The sequence below is a fragment of the Muntiacus reevesi genome, chromosome 2, assembly GCF_963930625.1.
Source record: "Muntiacus reevesi chromosome 2, mMunRee1.1, whole genome shotgun sequence".
NCBI classification, from domain to species: Eukaryota; Metazoa; Chordata; class Mammalia; order Artiodactyla; family Cervidae; genus Muntiacus; species Muntiacus reevesi.
This window is the reverse complement of record NC_089250.1, coordinates 144388454-144412129: the sequence shown is the minus strand read 5'-3', so window position 1 is coordinate 144412129 and position 23676 is coordinate 144388454. Positions and strand designations below refer to the sequence as shown.

General features: G+C 37.1%; 1 protein-coding gene across 2 annotated transcripts in view; it reads right to left on the bottom strand.

Annotated features, from left to right (window-relative positions):
• Positions 1-4332: 4332 nt before the first annotated feature.
• Positions 4333-23676, bottom strand: part of SLF2 (SMC5-SMC6 complex localization factor 2) — a 42409-nt gene continuing 23065 nt past the window's right edge. For both annotated transcript variants that reach the window (XM_065923139.1, XM_065923140.1), the window contains exons 11-20: positions 23110-23251; positions 17789-17891; positions 17005-17181; positions 15555-15652; positions 14902-14989; positions 13141-13272; positions 12616-12693; positions 10452-10538; positions 8226-8294; positions 4333-6187 (exon numbers count right to left, since the gene is read on the bottom strand). In XM_065923139.1, the coding sequence (XP_065779211.1) occupies positions 6152-6187; positions 8226-8294; positions 10452-10538; positions 12616-12693; positions 13141-13272; positions 14902-14989; positions 15555-15652; positions 17005-17181; positions 17789-17891; positions 23110-23251 (1010 nt within the window). In that variant the 3' untranslated portion in view covers positions 4333-6151. The remainder of the gene's footprint in view (positions 6188-8225; positions 8295-10451; positions 10539-12615; positions 12694-13140; positions 13273-14901; positions 14990-15554; positions 15653-17004; positions 17182-17788; positions 17892-23109; positions 23252-23676) is intronic.

Here is a 23676-nt window from a genome sequence, read left to right as displayed (position 1 = left end):
CAAAACAGTTTGGGGGTCAGTTCAGCATTTAACTCACCTAAACTCCATGAGGCAAGCCTTTCTCCTCTAAGGTGCTCTGCTGACTGACTCAGAATCTTACACATTTTCAAATAAACAGAATGTATAAATCACAATGCTGGATTCTAGCATGGCACTGACTAAACTGTAGCTGGGCAGTTACTTCACTATCTCTGATAATATAGATTCAGACCAATTCCATCTCTCTCTGCTGTCCTCCCACTTCAATTTCTGAACTTAATGTGTGACAAGAGTTAATGGAACTTTCTATAGGAAGCCCTTTTGATTGATAATATTCTTCTCAGCAAATCAAGTTGATAAAATATGAATGAGGGGATAGTGACAATGGGAGAGACAATAAATCAAACCAAGAAACTAACCTCAACTTAGACATGAATCTGAATCTGGGGACACAGGAGTCATTTTTGCACAGATTATTACTTACCCGTAAAAGTCACTATCCTGGCAGCTTCATAGCTTCCTTCATAGCTTCAAAGGGTGGCTATGAGAGGACTCCACTTGAAAACATTCTAGTGTACTTCACACAGAACACAAATGTGGGTCTTGTTGCTAGGTTATTCTCCCCAACTTGGCTGTAAAAAAGTGACAGAGGCCAGTGCTGGTTGTCCTTAGCCACCTATATATACACCAGTGTTTGGCTCCAGGATTTGCACAGACCAAGATATTCACTGTAGCAGGGATCCTTGGTGGAGGGGATAGGTATGAAATCCTGAAACTTGAGCACAGGTTCCCTGAGATAAGAGAACTCTGCCCTAGTCAAGTTGTCCTGCTTCTCTGTTCACTGTGGCAGCACTTCTGTTCCTGTTTTGCCGTCTCCACCTCTAGTTTGCCCAGCATTCTCCCTTTAGGTGGCATGACCTTTATTTTGTATGTGCACACAGCTCTGGTGCTTCTTCAGTAGGCACTATCACCAGTGTAACAACGATGTAGTCTCACTATTCCACTGCCTCAGGAGCCTGTTTTGCCTGTTGCTTTTACTCCCAGCCGGTTGTCTTGAGAGTCAAACCCAAAGCTGGGCTTTCTGGTTTGCCCTCTCTTGACTCCAGCCCGGGGAATGGTTAGCAAGGAAAAGGGAGTATCAGGACATGTCCACATAGGATGGAAAATCATCACCCACCACCCTGTCCTCAGCTTTAGCATGCTGAGTTTAGGGGGTGGGGGGGAAAATCACAATTTTTTGCCAACAGGGACAAAGCAGGACAGAGCAGCTTCTGGAGCTCCCTGTATCAGAATAAACACATACACTGTAATTTTAAGAGATATGGTTTGCTCAGATGACAGTGAACCCCAAAGTACCAAGATTAATTTTAATCTTCATCTCAGAAAAGCCTCAGATTAAAGCTAAATAATAACAGCTATCATTTATTGAAGTTCTTGCTATATGCTAGACACTTGGCTAACTAGGCACGTTTCACTCCACTAGCTGAAGAAACGCCAAGCTCAGAAAAGACAAGTAACTTGCCAAAGATCACATGGCTCATACTGTGAATCTGGGATCTGAGGTCAGGACTAAGGGCAAGGGCAAGGCACTTATCTTGGACAAGGCTGTGCTGCCTGCCTCCCAGTTAAGTACCTGAGGCACTGTCTGTTTTTGCCTAGACTGTGGCTCTGAATATGCCAGGAGGGGGAGAAAAGGGCTCACAGGTGGTCAATTCAGTTCAGTCGCTCAGTCGTGTCCAACTCTTTGCAACCCCATGGACTGCGGCATACCAGGTTTCCCTGTCCATCAACAACTCCCAGAGCTTACTCAAACTCGTGTCCAATGAGTTGGTGATGCCAAACAACCTCATCCTTTGTCGTCCCCTTCACCTGCCTTCAATCTTTCCCAGCATCAGGGTCTTTTCCAATGAGTCAGTTCTTCGCATCAGGTGGCCAAAGGATTGGGAGTTTCAGCTTCAGCATCAGTCTTTCCAATGAATATTCAGGGCTGATTTCCTTTAGGATCGATTGGTTTGACAGGTGGTCAGTTTCCTCTTAATAAGCCCATCAGAAGAGAGAAGGAAATACTGGCATGGTTCTGGAACCTGAGGCCTCTGGCAACCATGCCTAGTCCTTCTATGAGCTGAGGAGAACAGTTTCTCCTGTGAGGTCGGCTCAATCTATGTCTCCCTTCGGCTGGCACGAAAAAAATGAAAGTTGCTCAGTAGTGTCTTGAGTCTTTGCGACCCCATGGACTAGACAGTCCATGGAACTCTCCAGACCAGGATACTGGAGTGGGAAGCCTTTCCCTTCTCCAGGGGATCTTCCTAACCCAGGGATCAAACCCAGGTCTCCTGAATTGCAGGCGGATTCTTTACTAGCTGAGTCACAAGGGAAGCCCTCAGCTGGCATATCCAGAGCTGCACCTGCCTGGCAGGTTGGAAGCGGTCCTAACCTCTGCCTCTACTCTGTATGGCTTCCCCTTTCTTTGTCCTCAGCTCCAGAAAAAGGAAGCCAGGCCAAAAGTATTCTTTTCCAGTCCTCTTTGCCTAATAAAGGAAAATACCTTCACCTGGATTTCAGAAGGTAAGATTCATGAGCTATCTGTTTGTGTTGTTCACCACTGAATCTTAAAAGCAGTGCCTGACATGCAGTAGCAGTACAGCTGTTGAATGCTTGTACTGAATGAGGTGATGTAATAAAGAGATTACCACATTCCCAATGGCAGAGTATACAGCAAATTATTAACTGGGTATTAACAGTCAACTGTGTACAACTATGGCTCGACATGGTTCCTTTCCAGAAACAGGAAATATCAAACTAAAAAAGTGAAGAATCCAATCCAAGAGGAAGAAATAGGTTTAAAAACTAGGTGAGGCAAGGGAAGAAACAGGACGTTCCAGATACTCAACCATCCCCACTCCCAAACAAATATTACCAAACATGTGTTCAAACTGGGAAAAAGCCATTTTAATAGCAGACACATACATTCATAGGACTTTAAGCAAGATGTAGTATAAAATTTGTTTAAAAAAGAAAAAAAAAACAGGAAGAAAAAGGAAATCTGCAGTTACTTGTAAACTTCCTAAAAGCTGGTGGATTACCTGGCTCACAGGACTGCCCAGGGAAAACAAATGCACAGATAATGAGGTGCACCAACAATGTTAATGAGTAAGAAATAACCGCAGATCACACGCTACATGCCCAAGCTACCTGTACTCCAACGTGCCTCCTAAAGAGACAAACCAGAGTGGTCCTCCTCTACTTCTCCAACTCAATCACTCGCTAATGGGTCACCTCTTCAATTTTTATTTTTTAAATGTCAAAATTACTCTTGGTTTAAAGACTCCACACATTATTACTGGCCCATCCCCACCAACTATACTTATTTTGACAGAAATAAATATGCAAATACTCCAACTGAGCCTGGATGACAACATGCCATTTTCTTCTACGTCTGGGGAGATTTTTGTGAAGTCAAAAGCAAGCTATTACTTGTACTTAAAAATAAAATGCCAGCCTTCTAAAAGGTGACAAAGGCACCACTGCCATCAGGAGACAAACAGAAAATGTACAAATGTTACTTTACTGCTACATAGATGCATTTTGTGCATGGAAAGCCTCTTCACTTAACATGATATAACCAACAGAATTATACTTTAGGATAACAAGAAGAGCAGTTTAGATAAGGCAAACAGTTACACACAAAAGCATAAACACTTGCAAGTACCTTAATTTTCAGCTTGCAATAAGGGCAATAAGTTTGACATACAGATCCAGAAAATTAGACAAGGTGATTTTTGACACAGTAATATTGCCAAACACACCACCACTCAGTGCAAGCTTTGTTTGCCAAGTCCAAAAAGTGACCTGACATTCTCTGTGCAACGAACATATTCCCCCCCACTACCACCCCATTCACAGGGCAATAGCAGCAGGAGGGAGACAAAGCATGGGGACTCAGAGGGTGAAGGATAATACTTGATTTGGGAGAAAAACCATGGGCTACTTGTGCTAAAGAGACTCACAAAAATTTTTGAGCCCCCAGTGAAAATACTGTTGGAATATGACCTGGAGACTAAGGATACCTACCAAGTCATATATGTAACGGTTCAAATTGATGTTTAGTCATTTATTTTAAAGGGACAGATGATGAACTTTTTTCCAATGGAGAGAGACAATTAAAAATAGAGACTTTTCTTATTGGAACTCCTAAATAAAATCTATCAAAGTGGTTTTAAATTTGATGAGCAGTTATCTGTTGAAACTGCAATACAAAAGGGTCACTTTAAAAAAAAAAACCTGAATAACCCACTTGTTCCCCCTTTCAATGTACACAATTAGAAAATATTTACACACTGTAATTACAAGCAATATAAGCAGTATTTTATACTTTGAGATATTGTACACTTTACACAATGCAAAATGAGAAAAATATGAACACTTATAAAATTACACACAAATAATGTATATCTACAAAATATTAAATTACAGAGAGTGAAAGCCCCCACTGTTGGGCAGATAGATGCCAGAGTTTCAAGCTTCTGTCAATATAACTCTTTGTATCTATCTCATTAACCATAAGTGGCATTTTCTAACAATACCCTTGAGAGGTAGTATCAAGATAATAATATTCTTACCAGTAAACGCAACACAGAATAAAACTTTTGTTGGTCTGACTCCTGAAGCCTCATTCAGTCAGGGTTCTTAGGGACTAGATTAACTTAAGTCTTCCCTATAAAATCTCTAACTGCTCAATGTTTGACATGGGCTCAAAAGTTACTATTTTAAATGAAAATTTAAGATAAAATGCTTTTTACTGCTAAGCCTCAATTAGAGGTAGAAAGCTATTTTTCAAAATTTATTTTCTCCCCTCTCAAACTATAAACATCAAGTCCAAATCCCTTTCCCTTCATCCTTTTCCCACAACTGGAGGCAGCAGAGTGCTCAGGAGAGCAGTGTCATCTAAGTCAATATTGAAAGAAAGAAAAACAAAGCTGGCATCATCTTTCAAGAAACCAACCCTCCTAAAGGGACACTCAGTCAACAAAAGAATTCTTCAGTTAGCTAGTAAGAGTCTATTACTACCGAAGGCTTCAAAGGGCCCTGGGCTAAGACTAGCATGTGCATTTCTCCTAACCCTCCACCAATGAAACCAAAGGATGGCTTTCCAGTGTTTAAGAATTTAGAGCAGCTGTGGTTTTCAAGTGCAACAAATTTAAAAGATAAGCACACAAACGCACACACATACATACATACACACGCGTGCGTAGTGTACCAAAGAATAAATGTTATTCAGGTCTCTGCTAAGGTTATATACTCATGAAAGTAAAGTTTTTGGAAACCTGTTCATACCTTTAGCTTTTACAATAGACTTCTGTAATATGGCTACGAAGGGCCAGAATTCTAAGATTTAGCCAAGATGCTAAGATTTTACCAGTATTAAAAAAATATATAAATGCATGTAAAATAAATCCAAAACAAACAGCATATGTATGTTTTGGAATAAAAACAAAGCCACTATTTTATAGCTTAAACCCTTCCCCTTAAGGGGATCTGACAATGTACCAAACTTCTGTTTCTCAACTGTTTGTTTAAATGTATTTTAAAAACCCGACAGATTTATAATCTTGAATAGTGAAGAAAAATGTATGGATTGAAACACCCCAGTGGTTTTACAGGAGTAACAGAAAAGATTTATCCTTTTAATTACTAAACTCAGTTCTAAGCTTTCCCTTTGAGTCATAAAATAACTAAAAAGAAAATTAAATCAAACTGGAACTTGATCTTGGTTTCCAGGTCCAGCTTTTCAAGTTGGTCCAAGCCCTTTCTTACATACTTCCTGTGATTATCCAAGTGCTGCAAATACAATCCGAAAAAAAAGATAACAGGCTTACAATTTAACAAGAGTAAAAAGGGGAAGGTTAGATATGCAACTGTCAGCTGCTTCTACCTCTCCCCTCTTAAGGAATTCTTCTCTTTTAAAAGGCCAGTTGCTTTAATTAATCAGATTATATTTCATATCTGCTTCAGAAATGGCAATCTCTTCATTACCAGCTTCATTCTAGATATTCAAGTAGCATTATCTGCTGCATATTTTCTTAGATTTCCATTGGATTCTGTAGTGTTCCTTTAGGAAAGGCTCTTTATTGAATTTCTCTTGGTTCATAATTTTTTTTTGCTGCAACTCCTGTTAAGAATCTGGTACCCAAAAGTCATGAAGTTGCCCCTAGAAAAGGGAAGGGAAGAAAAAAAACAGGATAAAGGAAAATCAGATTACAAATTAATCCTTATAAAACCGCTAATCAGCAGACAATGGGCTTTGATAATGAAATTAATAAAATGTTGACAGTACATTTCTCTGACAATTTATCATAATCTGATTCAAGTTTTACATTTTATAGTCTAACAATTTAAACTAAGTATAAATTAGTACAAGATGTTTTCGTCAGCAACACACACAGGTGGAGGGATGTATTTAAAAAGATTAATGAAAACGTTAAGCTGATTAACAGTTTTGGTATTAAGTTCTTTTCTATTTTAATGCTACATCAGCAAAAAAGGCTGGCCTAAAAGAAGTCTATGGAGATTAGTAACTAAAACAAGAACAACAAAACATTAACATAATATTTCTCAAAGACTTCTGTGTTCCTGTTACTTTCACACAATCCCATTTAGTACTGTAGTTGGTCTGTAAATAAACAGGATGGTAAACTCAATAGCAAGTGTTTAAATAATGCCTTTCTTATGGAAAGTCTCCTTAGATATAATACCAAAACCCCAAGTGACAAAAGGAAAAAAAAAACTGGACTTCAAATAATGAAAAACTTCTGTTCTTTGAATAACATCATCAAAACAATCAAAGACAACACAGAAAATGGGAGGAAATATTGGCAAATTATGTACCTAATGGGGGAATTTGTATTTAGAACATGTGGAGAATTCTCACAGTTAAAAAATGGACAAAGAATCTGAATAGAGACTTCTTCAAAGAAAATGTATGAATGGCCAACAAACACATAAAAAGATGCTCAACATCATTAGTTATTGGGGAAATGCAAATTAAAATCACAATGACATTCCTCATCCAACTCCCTACATCTATATTTGAAAAACAGATAATAACAAATGTTGGCAAGAATGTGGAAAAACTGGAAGCCTCATACATTCTGGTGGGAATGTAAAACAGTGCAACCACTCTACCTAATGCACAAATGTTCATGGAAGCATTATTCACAACAGCCAGGAAGTGGAAACAATTCGTAATAAGCAGATATATAAATCTACTAAGTAGATACATAAAATGTGATACATGCATATAGTGGAGTATTATTTGGCAATACAAAGGACATACAACATGCCAAACATGTATTAACATTACGTTATGTAAAAGAAGCCAGTCATAAAAGACTACATCATATATGATTCCATTTGGATGAAATATAAACAATAGGCAAATACACTTAGACAGAAAGTGGATTAGTGGTAGCCTAGGGTTTGTGGGGAGTGGGGATGGGAGTGTAGGTGCTTGAGGAATGAGGAGTGACTGTTAATGGGTATGAGTGTCACTTTTTGGAGTGACAGAAATGTTCTAAAGTTAAACTGTGGTGATGATTGAACAACCGTGCATATACTAAAAAATACTGTACACTTTAATTGGGTGAAATGTATGACATGTGAATTTTATCTCAATAAAGATATTAAGAAATACTCCACATGAAATAAGCCCCACTGGATGCAATGTAACATTTTAAAATAGGGTCAACCACCTTTGAAAATAAATGAATGAATGTAAGAACAGAAATTTAAAAAACATATATAAAGGACTATATTGGAATTTTCAGTTTATCATAAGATATCTAGAAGTAAGTACTTTGTCATGCTTTTTTAGAACAGCATGAAGAAATAATATTATCAAACCAGTCAATCCTAAAGGAAATTAATCAACTCTGAATATTCTTTGGAAGGACTGATGCTGAAGCCGAAACTCCAATACTCTGGCCACCTGATGCAAAGAGCCAACTCATAGAAAAGAACCAGATGCTGGGAAAGACTGAAGGCAGGAGAAGTAGGGGACAACAGAGGATGAGATGGTTGGATGGCATCACCGACTAAATGGACATAAGTTTGAGCAAACTCTGGGACATGGTGATGGACAGGGAAGCCTGGCGTGCCGCAGTCCATGGGGTTGCAAAGAGTCAGACACGACTGAGTGACTGAACAACAACAAACTGAGAACAAATAAAAACTGTTTAATAAAATGACACCTGAGTAGGCCGACAGTTCTGGATTATTTCCTGCCATTTTCCATGTATCCTGGCAACCAAGTCTTTTACCTTAAAAATACAAAGAAGGGGAAAAGAGATCAGATCAAAACAATTTAAGACTTGACACAAAAGACTGATAATTGTGACAGACCCACCCCCAACAACTCAATGTAGTTTCTGTCAAGAAAGAATAAACTCCTCAACTTCTAGAGGGGTTTTCAAGTCACAGTGATTAACTAAGACCTTTCTTCATCACCATGTCTAAGATATTGAATGCTTAGGAGTCCATTTTCCCATTAGTTAACTAAAGATCATCCAAAAACCATGTTTTCTGCCTTCAAGACATCTATTTTCAACTCGCTGGCTTCTGAACACCCAATAGGAAAGCTGAAGAGTGGGCTTCCCACTCTTACAGGACCCAAGGTTTTGGCTGTTCCTTGCATTTCAAGTTCTACTTGACTCAAGGTCACAAAAGAGGGTTGTTATTTGCTCCTTTTCACATTATCACGAGATCCAAAACTGCGTGTTAAGTCGCTCTAGGATTCTGCAAAGTATAGATGACTCGTGAACAATGTGGGGGTTAGTGGTGCCAAGCCCCTGCACCATAGAAAACCCTGCTGCTATCTCTGCCTCAAAAACAAAGAAAGTGATAAAGGACTCACTCAAGAGCAGGAAGCTGAGATAGTTTGGATAGAAACTGTGTTGCTGAAAGGTAGACGGCACAATGAATCCTCTTTATATATAAATACCTGACGCATTCCTACATTTGGAGCTTTAGTTAAGTCTTTGTATGAAACTCAAACTTTCCTACCACACTAGAGGATTCTCAATTAGTTCTTGGACATAACTGCCTGACAAAATGTTTGTATGTATTTACGTATGTCTATTTTGGGCTGTGCTGTGCAGCATGTGGGACCTCAGTTTTCTGACAAGGGATTGACTTTGTTCCCCCTGAAGTGGAAATGTGGAATCTTAACCACTGGACTGACAGGGAAGTCCCAACAAAATATCTTAAAAGGGTCAGGAATTTTACAGTTGCTTTAAGTTTATAAAGTAAATTGTAAGGTCTGCTTTTTTCTCCATTTACAGTTTGGCAGATTCAGTTTCTCCAAAACAATCAGCACCTTTTCTACTAGAGGCTTGTGGAGAGGCATGCAATTCATTCATTTCAGCAGGACCGCCCCCTGAAGCAATTTCCATAGATCTCTGTTTCACTCTCCACTCTAAATAAGAGGAGCCCTGGCACCAGTCTATGCCCAGCCTCTTGGCTTTAAGATACAAAAAACTTGGGGGTGGTCCCCTGTAGCATATCTGTCAGCAGCAGCCACTACCACCAAGTTCTACAGGCCAGTAACTAGTCGGTGTTCAAAAGAATGTGTTTCTGAAACTGGTTTTCACTCTAAGCCAAAGAGCTATCTCCTACCTGCATTTGAAAATCTGCAATCTAATACAATTTTGTTAGTTACTCCTTTTGGTATTTAACTTAGATCTATTAAAACAAATACAGATACTAAATCTAAACAGGCATTGTTGAAATGACTTTACAGCTAATTACAAAGCCGAAACCTCACTTTTAATGACTATCTAAATACAAATGTGAAGAGTTGACTCACTGGAAAAGACCCTGATGCTGGGAGGGATTGGGGGCAGGAGAAGGGGACAACAGGATGAGATGGCTGGATGGCATCACCAACTCGATGGACGTGAGTTTGAGTAAACTCCGGGAATTGGTGATGGACAGGGGAAGCCTGGTGTGCTGCGATTCATGGGGTTGCAAAGAGTCGGACATGACTGAACGACTGAACTGAACTGACTGAAACACAAATGGTAAGAAAGAATCACCCCTACACTGCAAGAGCTAAAGGATGATTAATTAAAAAAAAAAAAAATCCTTGGAAGAAAATGTTTTAAAAATAGTGGTGTTTATGTTTCAGGAAAAATTGTCAAATTGTTTTATTAATACTAAAGTTGCTTTCCTAACTCCATGTTCTTATATTCAGCTTTTCTGTTCAGCTTCTTGTCCTACATGTTTTTGCTTTGAGATTTTCCCTTTCACTTTCAATCTATCTAGAAGTACTCAGACGAACCTAATGTTATTAAAGGAGAAAGTCTTATTTCTAATGTTATATGTTCTTAAAAAAGAGGCTTATAGGCTTCTCTTACTCAAATATTAATAAAGCCAATGATAAACAAACAACAAAACTATTAAGAAAAAGGCATACTTACCTTAGTTCTATAAAACAGTCTTGCATCTTCCCTAATATCACACTTAATGTGCTTTTCCAAAGCCCCACAGAGGTGCACAAAGTGTTTCTGTGTAAAACAAATACAAAGGATGAAAACAACTTTAAAGCGTTACAAATGAACAAAGAAGAGATTATGTAGCTAGAACTGACAATCATTTAAAAAAATCTACCTTAGCAGTTTCTGATATTAACAGTAGCAGTCATATGAGTAAAATGTAGTGACTGCCACAACAATCAGACAGTTATAGCTTATTGCTAGTTAATGCATAAAACATACACAAAAATAAAGATTTTTACAAAACAAGGTATAATAATAGTTCTCTGAAAAATTAAGTGTCCTAAGTTTTAGAAGTGTACAGTTTAAAAGTCACACTTATATATATACTAAGGTGAGAATGTAAATGGACACTTTTGAGGAGGGAAATGTGATAACAATCATTTTACAGTAATTAAAATTTGAAAACTTTACAAATTTTGATTTAGCATTTCTACTTCTAGGAATTTACCCTACAGGAATGCTTCCAAAGGTTCATGTTGGTACTGTGTGTAATCACCGAAAAAGGAATGTTCATCAGTAAAGATTTTGGAATACTATAGTTTAATTAGACAGAAGTGCTAAGTAAATTACAGTGAAGAAAAAAAGGAGTTACAAATAATGTGAATAGCATGACATCATTTTTAAAAAAGTAATGTTAGGATATCCATAAATCATGGAGCATTTACAGGAGGGCACTAGATTATAAACTCTTTCACTTTCTACCTTACATGGTTTTATAGTAATTGAGTTTTAACATAATAATTATTGTTTTCTAATCAGAATAATTAAAAAATTTAAAGACCATATATAAGAACAGATAGATGACTGCGTGCATGCTAAGTTGCTTCAGTTGTGTCCGACTCTTTGTGATTCTATGGACTGTAGCCTGCTAGGCTCATCTGTTCATGGGATTCTCCAGGCAAGATACTGGAGTGGGTTGCTCTACTCTTCTCCAGGGGATCTTCCTGATCCTGGGATGGAACCCAAGTCTCTTCTGTCTCCTGCATTAGCAGGCAGGTTCTTTACCACTAGGGAAGCCCCACAGATGATTATATTAGGTTCCAATCAGGAGAGCAAAGATAGTTCTACGTACAACAGTGTTTATAAAAACACAGGAAGCAGTCTTTGGTCCTTTTTGATCATGTCTAAGGAGATACAAAGTTTTAAACAGGGGTTGGATTACCTAAAGTGTAAAATATGGAGAATTAAACAAGAATTTTCCCCACAAATGAGGAACATGATAGTACAGGAAGAATAAATAATTCAAAATGAAAATCTTAACATGGGGAGATAATTTAGGAATGTATATATAGAGTAGGCTGATTTACCATCAGTTTAATTTTGAAGGCAAACATTATTTCTAAAGAAAAAAGGAAATGGAAGTGGGAGCAGAGATGGGAAGAATGGAGCTAAAAGCTAGCTCATTTAGTATTTGGTGATTTTGATATTAATGTATTACACTACAGTCAAGTTATCACAGTTAAGTTCCACTCCAATAAACAGAAAAAACGTTTGTAGACAAATAATTGTCAACAATATGGCTGCAATCCCTGGTTGAGGAACTAAGATTTTGCAAGTCTTATAGCAAGGCAAGAAAAAAAAATGTTAAGTTTGGACTTCCCTGGTGGTCCAGCAGTTAGGAATCCACCTGCCAATACAGGGGACAGAGGTTGGTCCAGGAACACTCCACGTGCCATGGGGCAACTCAGCCTGTGAGCCACAACTACGGAAGCCCACACACGCTAGACACTGTGTGCCCTAACTATGGAGGCTGCAAGCTGCAACTACAAAGCCCACATATCCTAGGGCCTGTGTCCCAAAACAAGAGAAGTCACTGCAATGAGAAGGCCACACACTGCAATAAGAGTAGCTCCTGCTTGCTGCAACTAGAGAAAGCCTGCACAGCAATGAAGACTCAGTGCAGACAAAAAAAAAAAAGGCTGCAAGGTTACTATCACTTCTCCCTTTCCAATGTACATTGTTATTTCAACAGTGAATCCAAAGTGAATTTGGTAAAAGTTATTATATTTTCTCCTATATAAAAAATGATCATTATTCCATCAATAGTGACATTTATTAAAAACTAAAAGGACGAAAAAATACCTACCCGTTGTCCAGAAGAAAAGGAGTGAGAACAACTAACCTCACCGATTAAATGAAGAAGAATGTAGGTCAGGTAATATGCCTGGTAGAGAAATGAATAAAGTCAACACCCATGGATGACATTAGCTAGAATACATGTCATCCCAGTTTAAACATTAGGGAAGTTGCCCAGGAAGGACTGGATTTGCTGAAGTTAACTGGACTGGTAAGTAAGCAAAAGTCAAGCATTTATCTAAGGTTTCTACTTCAAGTTCATTCCTTTTACCACCTCATGACTGCCCTAGTAAAGGGCTACGAAAAATACTCAGTATTAAATTACCAACAATCCTTTTATTTCAATCTTCAAGTTAACTGAAGGATTTTATGACAGCAATAAACAAAAATATCATTCACCATATAACTATGCTACAATGTATCTAGTCTCTAAATTCAGAAATGTAAAAAAAAAAAAAAAGAAATGTCTATGGTTAGGAAGCTATCACAGGTTGTGCTCAAATGTACTCTTTTGAGATGATCTAGCCCTGGATACCTGCTTTTCAAGTTCCAAATGAAGACTATCATCAATAGTGCTATTTGGTTGTTCAGCTCTTTTCTTCAAGACCATTTTCTTCAACAAATCTGAAGGCTTCATTTGCACAAGATAGCGATGTAAGACTGATATCTATCAAAGGAAAGAGGAGACAATGAAACATATTAGGCAATACACTTGCTCATTCTTAGGCATTTTTTTTTCAGTGTCCTCTGTTCATTTTGCCGTCTCTTAATTTAGCTTCTTAAAGTTCAGTGATATCCATTTATTCTTTACTTAAAAGTCCCCAACCGAGGGACTTCCCTGGCAGTCAGTGGTTAAAAACTGCACACTCCCAATGTAGGGGGCGCAGGTTTGATCCCTAGTCAGGGAAGATTCTGCATGCCACGTGGTGCAACCAAAAAAACAAAGTCTCCAACTGACCCACCAAGGTTCATGTGTCTTTTATATACTGTTAAACTTCACTGTAATAAAATGAGAGAGGGGAAAAAAAAGTCAACTGCTTAAATGGGATCTTAATTTTAATTTTTTTGGTTGCACTTTGAGGCTTGTAGGATTTTAGTTCCCCAACCAGGGACTGAACCCAGGCCCTGTCAGTGAAAGTGCCAAGTGCTAACCACTGAACCACCAGGAAATTCCCTAAAAGGGATATTAAATTTAAGATTTAGTACTTTTAATTGAGGATGAAAACTTAAAGAAGAGACTAAACTACATTACCAAACAGAGGTCAAAGTGAATACTTTTTATGAAAAATTATTTGAACATCAGCAAAGTTGAATCTTCATCCTTGTGAGTAGAAGTCACTGAATTCTGGAAAGAATTCTCTTTTGATGGCAGTAATTATCACTGAAAGAACTGAGAGCTATTTCTAACTACCCTGGTAGCTCCAGTGTGGTCCCCCCCCATAAATATAGAATCAAATCTACTTCAACTCTACTAATATAGGAACAGCTGTCCTTTTCAATCTCTCTGTCCCACAGCACCCTGAGCATACTTCTGTCACTGTTCTTGCTACACTGTACCACAATGGTTGGTTAATTGTTTCAACCACTACAGTTTGTTTTCAAGGCCAGAATCTCTATCTTCACTTTATTTTTAATCTGTAGGACCTGACAGATTATTTTATACTGCACTGCAATTCAAACAAGAAAACCATATCTAGATCAGATTCTATGTTTCAAATTCAACTACAAATAGCCCCACTACTGCTACTGATGTTTGTAAAAAGCCTTCAGGATTTCTCAGAATGGGTTTTCAATATGACATGTTTATATACACTCATATATACATGATATATTCACCACTGAACAAGTACTTAATTAAAGGGCAACCACATTTAAGCTCCATAATTTAAAGACTAATATAAAAATAAGTACAGGATGTAATTAACATTTAATAGTTTTGCAATTTCTAATCTCGTGATAAAATTGCTAATGTTAACAAGGTGAAATAATTAATGTCACATTTATATAGCATATTATGATGTTCCCAGAACTTTTTATAAATTAATTCATCTAATTGTCCATAACCATCCTATGTGGTAGATGGTATGATACCGTCTCCATTTCACAGATAAAGAAACTAGGTCTCATTGGTTAAATACCATGCAAAAGATTACATGAACAGTATTCGGTCAAAGAGCTAAGCTCTAACTGCAGGACTTTTTGACACAGGACTCATCGTTTTTTTCTTTTTTTTTTCCTTCATTTTTTTCTGTATGTCTCTCCCACTTACTAAAAAAAACAAAAGTGCTATTTATACCTGCAGATTATTCACATTAGGGATATCTTCACGTTTTTCATCCAAAAGCTTTGAAATAATCACTAGGCTGAGGCACTGTCTCAGTTGCCTGAAATTAGAATTTTAAAGTATTTAGGATGTGTTTAATCAATACTGTTTAAGAAGCAAATGAATGAGCCAAAAGTTCTTCTAATTTGCACGACAGCTAATGTTTCAAGAGAAGGCTATATAAGAATATATAAACTTTATTAGAACAGTAACATTTTCATGCAAAATATTTGTACACAAAGTTAAAGTTGTCTGAAGTGCAGGAAAACCATTGAGAGCCTTTATCTTTGACCCTGACGATTTATTGTTAGAAAATCTATTTTACTGCTGGAATTTCTTTTTATTAAAGCAAAAAAAAAAAAGCGAATTGATTCATTTTTGTGGTATATGCCATCTATATTAAGTTATCAGATAAGCTAAAGCTAAAATTAACAATCAAGACTATTACAAAGTGATCTGAGTTGAGAATCAGAATCAGGCTGTCAATGGCTTTTCTTAAAATTTAATATCAAATAAAAGACTCTGATTTAACATTCAAGAAATGATGAAAGGAAATAAAGGACCTAAAAGCTTTTCATTAATGTAAACATGTATTTTTCTAATGTTTCATTCTCACTTTTCAATACCTTCCACGTGATGTCCAGTTAGGGACCAGCTGTACCAACCAGAGAAGGTTGTGGGGATGAGTGGAGAGTTCATTTATGGCCAGACAGAGTTCAGGCACCTGAAAACAAACCATGAGCAAAACTTTTCACATAAGTTAGTGGAATCAAGTATCTAACAGTTCATCCATGTCCCTTCTTGACTTAAGATTACAAAAAGAGCACACAGACTGTTTTATCTTAAACTCTAGAGTAAACTGAATAAATACATTTATCAGAATTTTATTTAACTTTTGTGTTTTGTGCTACATCATATCTACACTGATTTTAACAGTCCTTCAAAGAATAATCTAAATACAAATACCACCTGAAAAAATAAATAAATACAAATATTTTCCAAAGGGATATAATAAGAGTTGCACAATACATGTTCCTGACCAGGGATTTTTTGAATTTAGGAATCCTCAAGTTTAAATATTATTTCAGTATTCAAAATAATCCCTTAGTAAGAGTCGGGAAGATCTCCTGGAGAAGGAAATGGCAACCCACTCCAGTATTTTTGCCTGGGAAATTCCATGGAGAGAGGAGCCTGGTGGGCTACAGTGAATTGGGTCCCAAAGAGCCAGACACGACTGGCCAACCGAATTAAAAAAAAAAAAGGGGAAGGAAGTATAGGATAAGGGTAAGAGATAAGATTGTGTGATGTGCTAAGTTGCTGCAGTCATGTCCAACTCTGTGCGACCCAATGGACTGTAGCCCGCCAGGTTCCTGTGTCCATGGGGTTCTCCAGGCAAGATAGTGGAGTGGGTTGCCATGGCCTCCTCCAGGGCATCTTCCCAACCCAGGGATCGAACCTACATCCCTTATGTCTCCTGCAATGGTAGGCAGGTTCTTTACCACTAGCATCACCTGGGAAGCTGAAGATTGATCACGTTTTGATAATTGCTGAAGTTGGGTCATAAGTACTTAGGGGTTCATTAAACTGTTTCCCCTACTTTAGCACGTTTGACACCTTCTACCAAAAAAATGTCGAAAAGCGTAATTTTAAAAAACCTAACACATCAAATAGCAGAGGATCCCTGCCTTGTCCAGCTTTACTGTAATTTGTAGCATTTACTATAACTTAGTATGATACTATAATCTACATTTACACTGCTTATAACCTAACCCTTTGACTAAAAAGTGCAGGGAGAGGAAGGGTTTTGTCTTCACACAGCTTTATCTCTAGCACCTGTATTAGTAACACTTGGCTCAATAAACATTAACACATTTTTTGAATGAACAGCTTCAGTTTTAGAAAAGATTCAGTTTCATGAATTAAACACAGTTCCAGCAAAGATAGTCCTTTCCTCAGTTAAGTTTTCATCTGCTGAAGATCTCAACTTAGGTTAGAAACTGTCAATTCTGCATGCACTACGACAGTCAAACTGTGATGCTATACAAAAAGCAATACTAAAGTTTTAAGTAATGTTACCTTTGTGTTCCAATCTCTGATGTTTTTCATCAGGTTTATTAAGAGGCTCTGAAAGTCTACTAGAGGAATCTGTTTCAATTCTTTTTCCAAACTCATTTTAAACAACATTAAGATCAGTAACATTATTTCACGATCCTGGTAACCTTCTGGATGTATAGATGTACACAAGCCTAGAAACTTTGACATACATCAGAGACAAAACAACTTTAGGAAATATATTCTGCTTGAAGAGTTTACAGTATAAACACTTTTTGATAAAAAATGCAAACAGGAACTATACAGAAACCAAAACATTAGCTGCCTAGGAAAAGGCAAAAAACATTCATGTTAATAGCTGAATTGCTAAATATTTTATTGTCCATTTTTAATTTTCAAGATTTTAACAGTTCAATATCACTATTGGTTTGATTTAGTCGCTAAAGATGTTTTAACACTTATTAATTCTTGGTCACTAAGGTATACTGTAAACAATTTTTCTTTGTATATTCTAATTCTAGAAAATTATTGGTTTCAAAAATACTAGTTTCAAAAAGCTTCTTGGTAAAGGTATTCCTAGAACTATTTTAATCACATAACGCTGATTTAAAGTTCCCTTTCGTTCGTAATATTAAAACAAAAATAAAAACAGTAAAATCAAGTTTTAAAACAAAGAATATTGCTAAGGAATGTCAGACACTAGAAATGCCATGGTAAAACACTAGTGATTTTGTTTGAAAATCACCAAGCAAAAAACTAAATGGTTCCAGCTTTGTGCTAAAGACACACAAAACAGTTTTTTTCCTACCTTAACCACATTTAAAATGTTAGTTTCAGGGAGAGATGAAAAAATTGGCTTGTAAGATGAATCTTCATTTTCTTTCACTCCCAATGTCACCTGTGTTTCAGAACTATAGAAAAGTGAATAAAGCAGTGAGACATTAGGAATAAAATTCTGAGAAGCACTGAACAACAAAAATTTTATTGAGGTATAATTACATACGATAAAAGAAATATACACATTTAAAATTTCGATGAATATGTATACACTAGTGTAACCACCATCCCAACCAAGAAATAGAACATTTCTATTACTTCCCAGAGTCTTTGTCAGGTCTGAGTTAATCAGCTATCGCCCACTCCAGGTAAATTTGATTTCCATCTATACATTAGTTTTCCCTCAAACAGCTGCTTTTTATAAGGCAACCTCCCTGTTGCTCTTGGTGTCTGAGAGCTATATAGAAGGTGGCTCTGACTACAAAGAACTCAAAATACTTAGGAGACTCATGAGTGGCCCAATAAAACTGCCACAGCAATATAAACAATTCTAAAGCATTTCAATTTTGGTTGAGGAAATCAGTGAAGGTTCATGGCAGAGAGACAAATGAATCTAGCCCTCAAAAATATAGGTAATATTTTCTTGTTTAATTTTTTTAAAAATAAATAACCCTTTCATATGGATAAAAAAAGGTTAAGAGATATTAAGGCACAGTGTGCTGAAGAGAATGGTCCTTGCAGTCTAGGCCCTCAGCTGCTCATTTCCCCTTCCCATGGACAATCACTACTAGCTTCAGTCCTTCCTCCCATAGGTATTTTATATACATACAAATAAATATGAATATACCTCTCTCCAATGCTTTAATACTTGTATCTTGGAGATACTCCTATAACTACAATGTGCAGAACCTTTTTATTTTTTGAAATATCTGAGTAGTTGTAGTGACTATCAGATGAAGTACTATATGTTAAGACCCCAGAACCATGTCTGGCACACAGTAAAAATATGTAAGTATAGGTAGCTCCACTCAAATGAACAGTGCTTCAAGAAGTGAGACAGATAAGATTTTGATAAGCAGACACTGAGGATGGAGGTGAGGGACTTGCATGAGGAAGATTCAATGCAACAATGGCTAATGTGAAGGAAGAGCAAGAGAGTCAATCTGGTTAGAACAAAAGGGTGAACAAAATAGAAAACAGAAAAAAAAAATAGAAAACAGGTCAGAATCAATTGTAGAGTCTTAAATACAGGTGTAAAGGTTTAAAAGTGGAGAAGAAAATTTTCATAAAAGGAAGCCTGTAACAGTGAAAAGAATAAGTATATTAGAGGTGGGACACTCCCAGGAGGAAGATTTTTGCCATGCTAGACATGAGAGGAGGATCTGAATAAGGCTGATGCTAGGAATGAACAGGTAAGAATAGCTGTGAGATAGGTACAGGAAGAGAACACAGGAATGTGAAGCAATTAACGGAATGTAGAATAGAAAAGGGTTAGAACTAAGTCTGCATATCCTGCAAACTAATGCTAAAGAACTGTTACTTGGATCCTTTAATGTCTTACTCTCCCTATCTGAATATTTACTCTAACAATCTTCAAATCTACTATCTGGATGCATATTTGTGAATATCCATACACATAACAGCAAAAATAGATAGGTTGCACATGAGTCCTAGTAAGAGAAGAGTGAGTTGTGATCATATCTCAACAGGATTTAGTCTTGTGCTCCACGCTGTTTAAACAGATATTTCATTATGCTTCACCAGCTCACTCTTGCTCATCTGTGTTCATCTTTGCCTACCACTATACAGCAACAGTAACTTATAGCCACCGCCTCCTGACTGCAGTCACCAAACCTGACTGAGGCAACTCTTCAGTTGGTAAATAATCAATCAGAAAAACTATTATTGGCATTCATTATGTCTTAATGAAATCATTTTATCTTTACTTCACTATATTCACTGTAGTACCTGTTCACTATAGTGAAGAGAAAAAATTCAAATCTGTTACATACATACAAAATCACCACATACTACTCAGTTCATTAAATGTTAAATAATAAAATAGTATTAACTTTCTAAATATAGGTATTTGAGTATTTTGGTCATTTTTTGGGGGGAAATATTGGGGTTTTTAAATGGTCTGATAAAGCATTATGTTTTCTATTTAAATTGACAGAATACAGTCTTCATATGAAAATGTGCTATCTAAGATATTTTCAGATACAGGTTACATCTAAGCAACAAAGAGGAATCCTGTATGCGGTGGAAAGAGATGGAGAGATGAAGATTTTCGTTCTGGATATACCAAATAACAAAAATTTGCATTAAAAAAAAATAAACATGAGTATATTTTCATAAAGTTTAAGAACTGTTTTTCCTTTTCTATTTACTCCCTTTGCCTATTTTTCTAATAGTTATTGAACATTTTCTTATTAATTTGAAATTAAGCCTTTATCCGTGACCAGAGTTCATTCATAGCGGACGATTACACAATGCAGGGGTTGGATCACCCACCCAGCACAAAGTCTAAAATCCTTGTATTAGGTATAATTGGCCCTGTATACATCTGAAGATTTAATCAACTGATGATCGTATAGTACTGCAGACTCTTCAACAACCTGGGTTTAAACAGCACAGGTCTACTTAAAAGTGGGTTTTCAAAACTAGTAAATACAGTACTATTATGATATACATATTCTCCCTTCCACCCCTCAATTTTCTTTTGACTTTTGTTTATGATGATTACTGTCATAGAGATTTTTCTTTAAAAAAGTGGTCAAATATGTTCACTTCAGTCACTCAGTCGTGTCTGACTCTTGGTGACCCCATGAATCGCAGCACGCCAGGCCTCCCTGTCCATCACCAACTCCCGAAGATTACTCAAACTCATGTCCATCGAATAGGTGATGCCATCCAGCCATCACATCCTCTATCATCCTCTTCTCCTTCTGCCCCCAACCCCTCCCAGCATCAGGGTCTTTTCCAATGAGTCAACTCTTCACATGAGGTGGCCAAAGTATTGGAGTTTCAGCCTCAGCATCAGTCCTTCCAATGAATAGTCAGGACCAATTTCTTTTAGGATTGACTGGTTTGATATCCTTGCAGTTCAAGGGACTCACTACAGTTCCACTGTATTTAACATATTTGACTGAAACAGTGGAAACAGTCAAATATGTTGAATATCTCCTTTTATGGATTTTGCACGTTCAAACAAAATCATCTTCCCTTCCTCTAGGACTATTTAAAAGTTCTTCTATTACTTTATGATTTCATTATATACACTTAAATCTTTACTGTATCAGTTTGAGGTATGGAAACATTTTTTTTCCTAGAAAGCCACCTCATTTCCCAAATAATGGGTAATATCAGATACTGAATAGTTCACCCTTTCCTTATTTTTGAAACACTACCTTTAGCATTTACCAAGTATTTTTTTCTTTTCCGGTTTATTTTCTTCCACTGATGGAGCTTTGCATCTCTATACCTGTCCCATGTTATTATCTGCTAAGGTCAGTCCTGCCTCATAATTTCTTTCTCAAAACTTTCCTGGGTATTATTTTTTCTGTATGACTTTAGAATCACTTGTAGAGTCCCAATTCCCCTTGTCTCAACAAAAACCTGACTGGCATTTCTTTAATTTTGCTGAAGTATAGTTGATTTACACTGTTGTGTTGGTTTTAATTTTTAATTAAGGTCTCACCAAGTTCACAGTTTACCTTAGGGGGAGCTCTAATGTATTTATGATGAATTTTCCTACTGTTCTTTTTCGTTCTTTAGTAGTTTTACACACATGTACACTACTTCTATTTAAGCTTATTCCTAGGTATTTAACATATTTTTCATTCTTACTATTGTAAATTAAGTATATCTTTTAATTAGCTCATATATCCAAAGGTTAGTAACTTCTCTTTAACATTGTACCCTGGCATCCATACCAGATTTTCTTACTAGTTTGTCATTGCTTTTCAGTTGACTCTTAGGCTTCTATGTATATACATTTAAATCACCTTTTCTGCAAACAGTGAATCTTTCACCATTTCCAATCTTTTTATCTTTTTTTTCTTTTTTAATTATTTTGACTTATTGTGTTTGAGTTTTCCTCTCCCCAGGCTTCAAGGCTGAATTCTTTCTTCCTTTTGGTTTCTGCCCTCTAAGGTTGGTCCAGAGGTTTGTGTAAGCTTCTTACAGGGTGAGATCTGTGCTGAGTTTTGGTTTGTTTGTTTCTCCTCTGATGAGTGAGGTGGTAATCCTGTCTGCTGATGATTGGATTTGTATATTTGTTTTGTTTGTTGTTTAAATGAGGCATCCTGCACACTGGTGGTAGGGTGATGCCAGGTCTTGTATTCCAATGGTTTCCTTTCTGTGAGTTCTCACTATTTAATACCTCCTAGGGTTACTTTTCTGGTAGTCTAGGGTCTTGGAGTCAGTGCTCCCACTCCAAAGCCTCAGGGCTTGATCTCGAGTTTTGGGTGGGGGCCTGTATATTCTTTTCTGCTGGTCAGGTACTCCTGTCCGCTCTTGGTGTTTGGCATGCACTTCTGTGTCTGAAGGTGTATTCCTGATGTATCTGTGGAGAGAGATGTACTCAATGTCCACCTACTCCTCTGCCATCTTGTTCTCCCCCTGAATTAAACAATTTTTTCCACGGAGAATAGAGAAAGGGTTTGTATGAAGATTCGGTAGTTCAGAATTTTTCCAAGGGGAGCTGATGGAGAAAGTTCCTTTTCTTCTTATAGATCATGGACTCCACTACACAGAAGAGCCTTGCTGGTGTGGGCAAGCAGCTAGGCCTGCAGTTCCTTCAGCTCCCACTGTATCTTTCCTTCAGCCTCTCCAAAGTCCTGGGCCTCTCCATGTATTTTACTTGATGAGCTCAGATACGAAAATGATCAGGTAGATGGAACCACGTGAAGAGCTTCTCTCTGTAGGCAGCCCTGTTCTGGGGCAGAGGGCATGCCTTCGGGCCGGCCCACAGGAGGGTGGCTGGGGTGGGGCTGAGGGTAAGCCAGAAGCAACCAAGCCTGAAGCAACTGAGGTGACTGAGCAGCAGTAGCTGCTCATGGCCTAATTGTTTTGGCCAGTAACCTCCAAATAGCCATAAATAACAATGCATAGTCTCATTAAAAAAATTTTTTTTTAAATTTAAAAATGTTTCAATTTTTTCCCTGTTAAATATGATGATGACATTTAGATTTAGATGTTAAGAATGTCTCTCATTCAAGATCCATTTCGACTTTGAGAGATTTTAAAAAATCAAGAATGAATACTGAATTTATCAAATGAATATTAACTGTTGTTATATAAATCGTTTAAAAGATCATTTTTGGAGTTAACAGCGAAAAGAACACTTACACTAGATTGTCTTCATTAAAGTCTGGCTGAAGATTCTCCAGAGGAAATAAAGATCTAAAATCAATTCCCATATTGAAAAACACAGCAGCTATATCAGACAATGATGGAATCCAGGGCCAAATTGGTGAATCACTGAAGGTATCTAGTTAACAGAAGAAAATATTTTATCCCAAATCCTGGGTTCACAAACCCTCAGTTTTAAGATGATAGTTTGCAAGTGAAACATGGATTATTACCATGATTTCATAGAAACAGCAGCAGGTAATAACTATATAGTTATTTAGAATAATCATATAGGAATTATAGATTTTTCTTTTTTTTTTAAGGAATTATAGATTTTCAAATAAATATGAAGGAAATGACATTTATGAACAAAATCTGTTGAGTGATGGATGATAAAAAGGTGTAACATAGGAGGAACATTTTGAGAAGACTGGAAAACAACAGTAAGAAAGCAAATACTGCTAACACAAAGATTTTATCATGTACAGGGTTTATGCAGTCGCAAGTCTTACAGGTAAATCATAATGCTTGTTTCATCATAAGGGAGCCCAAAGGTGAGAATGC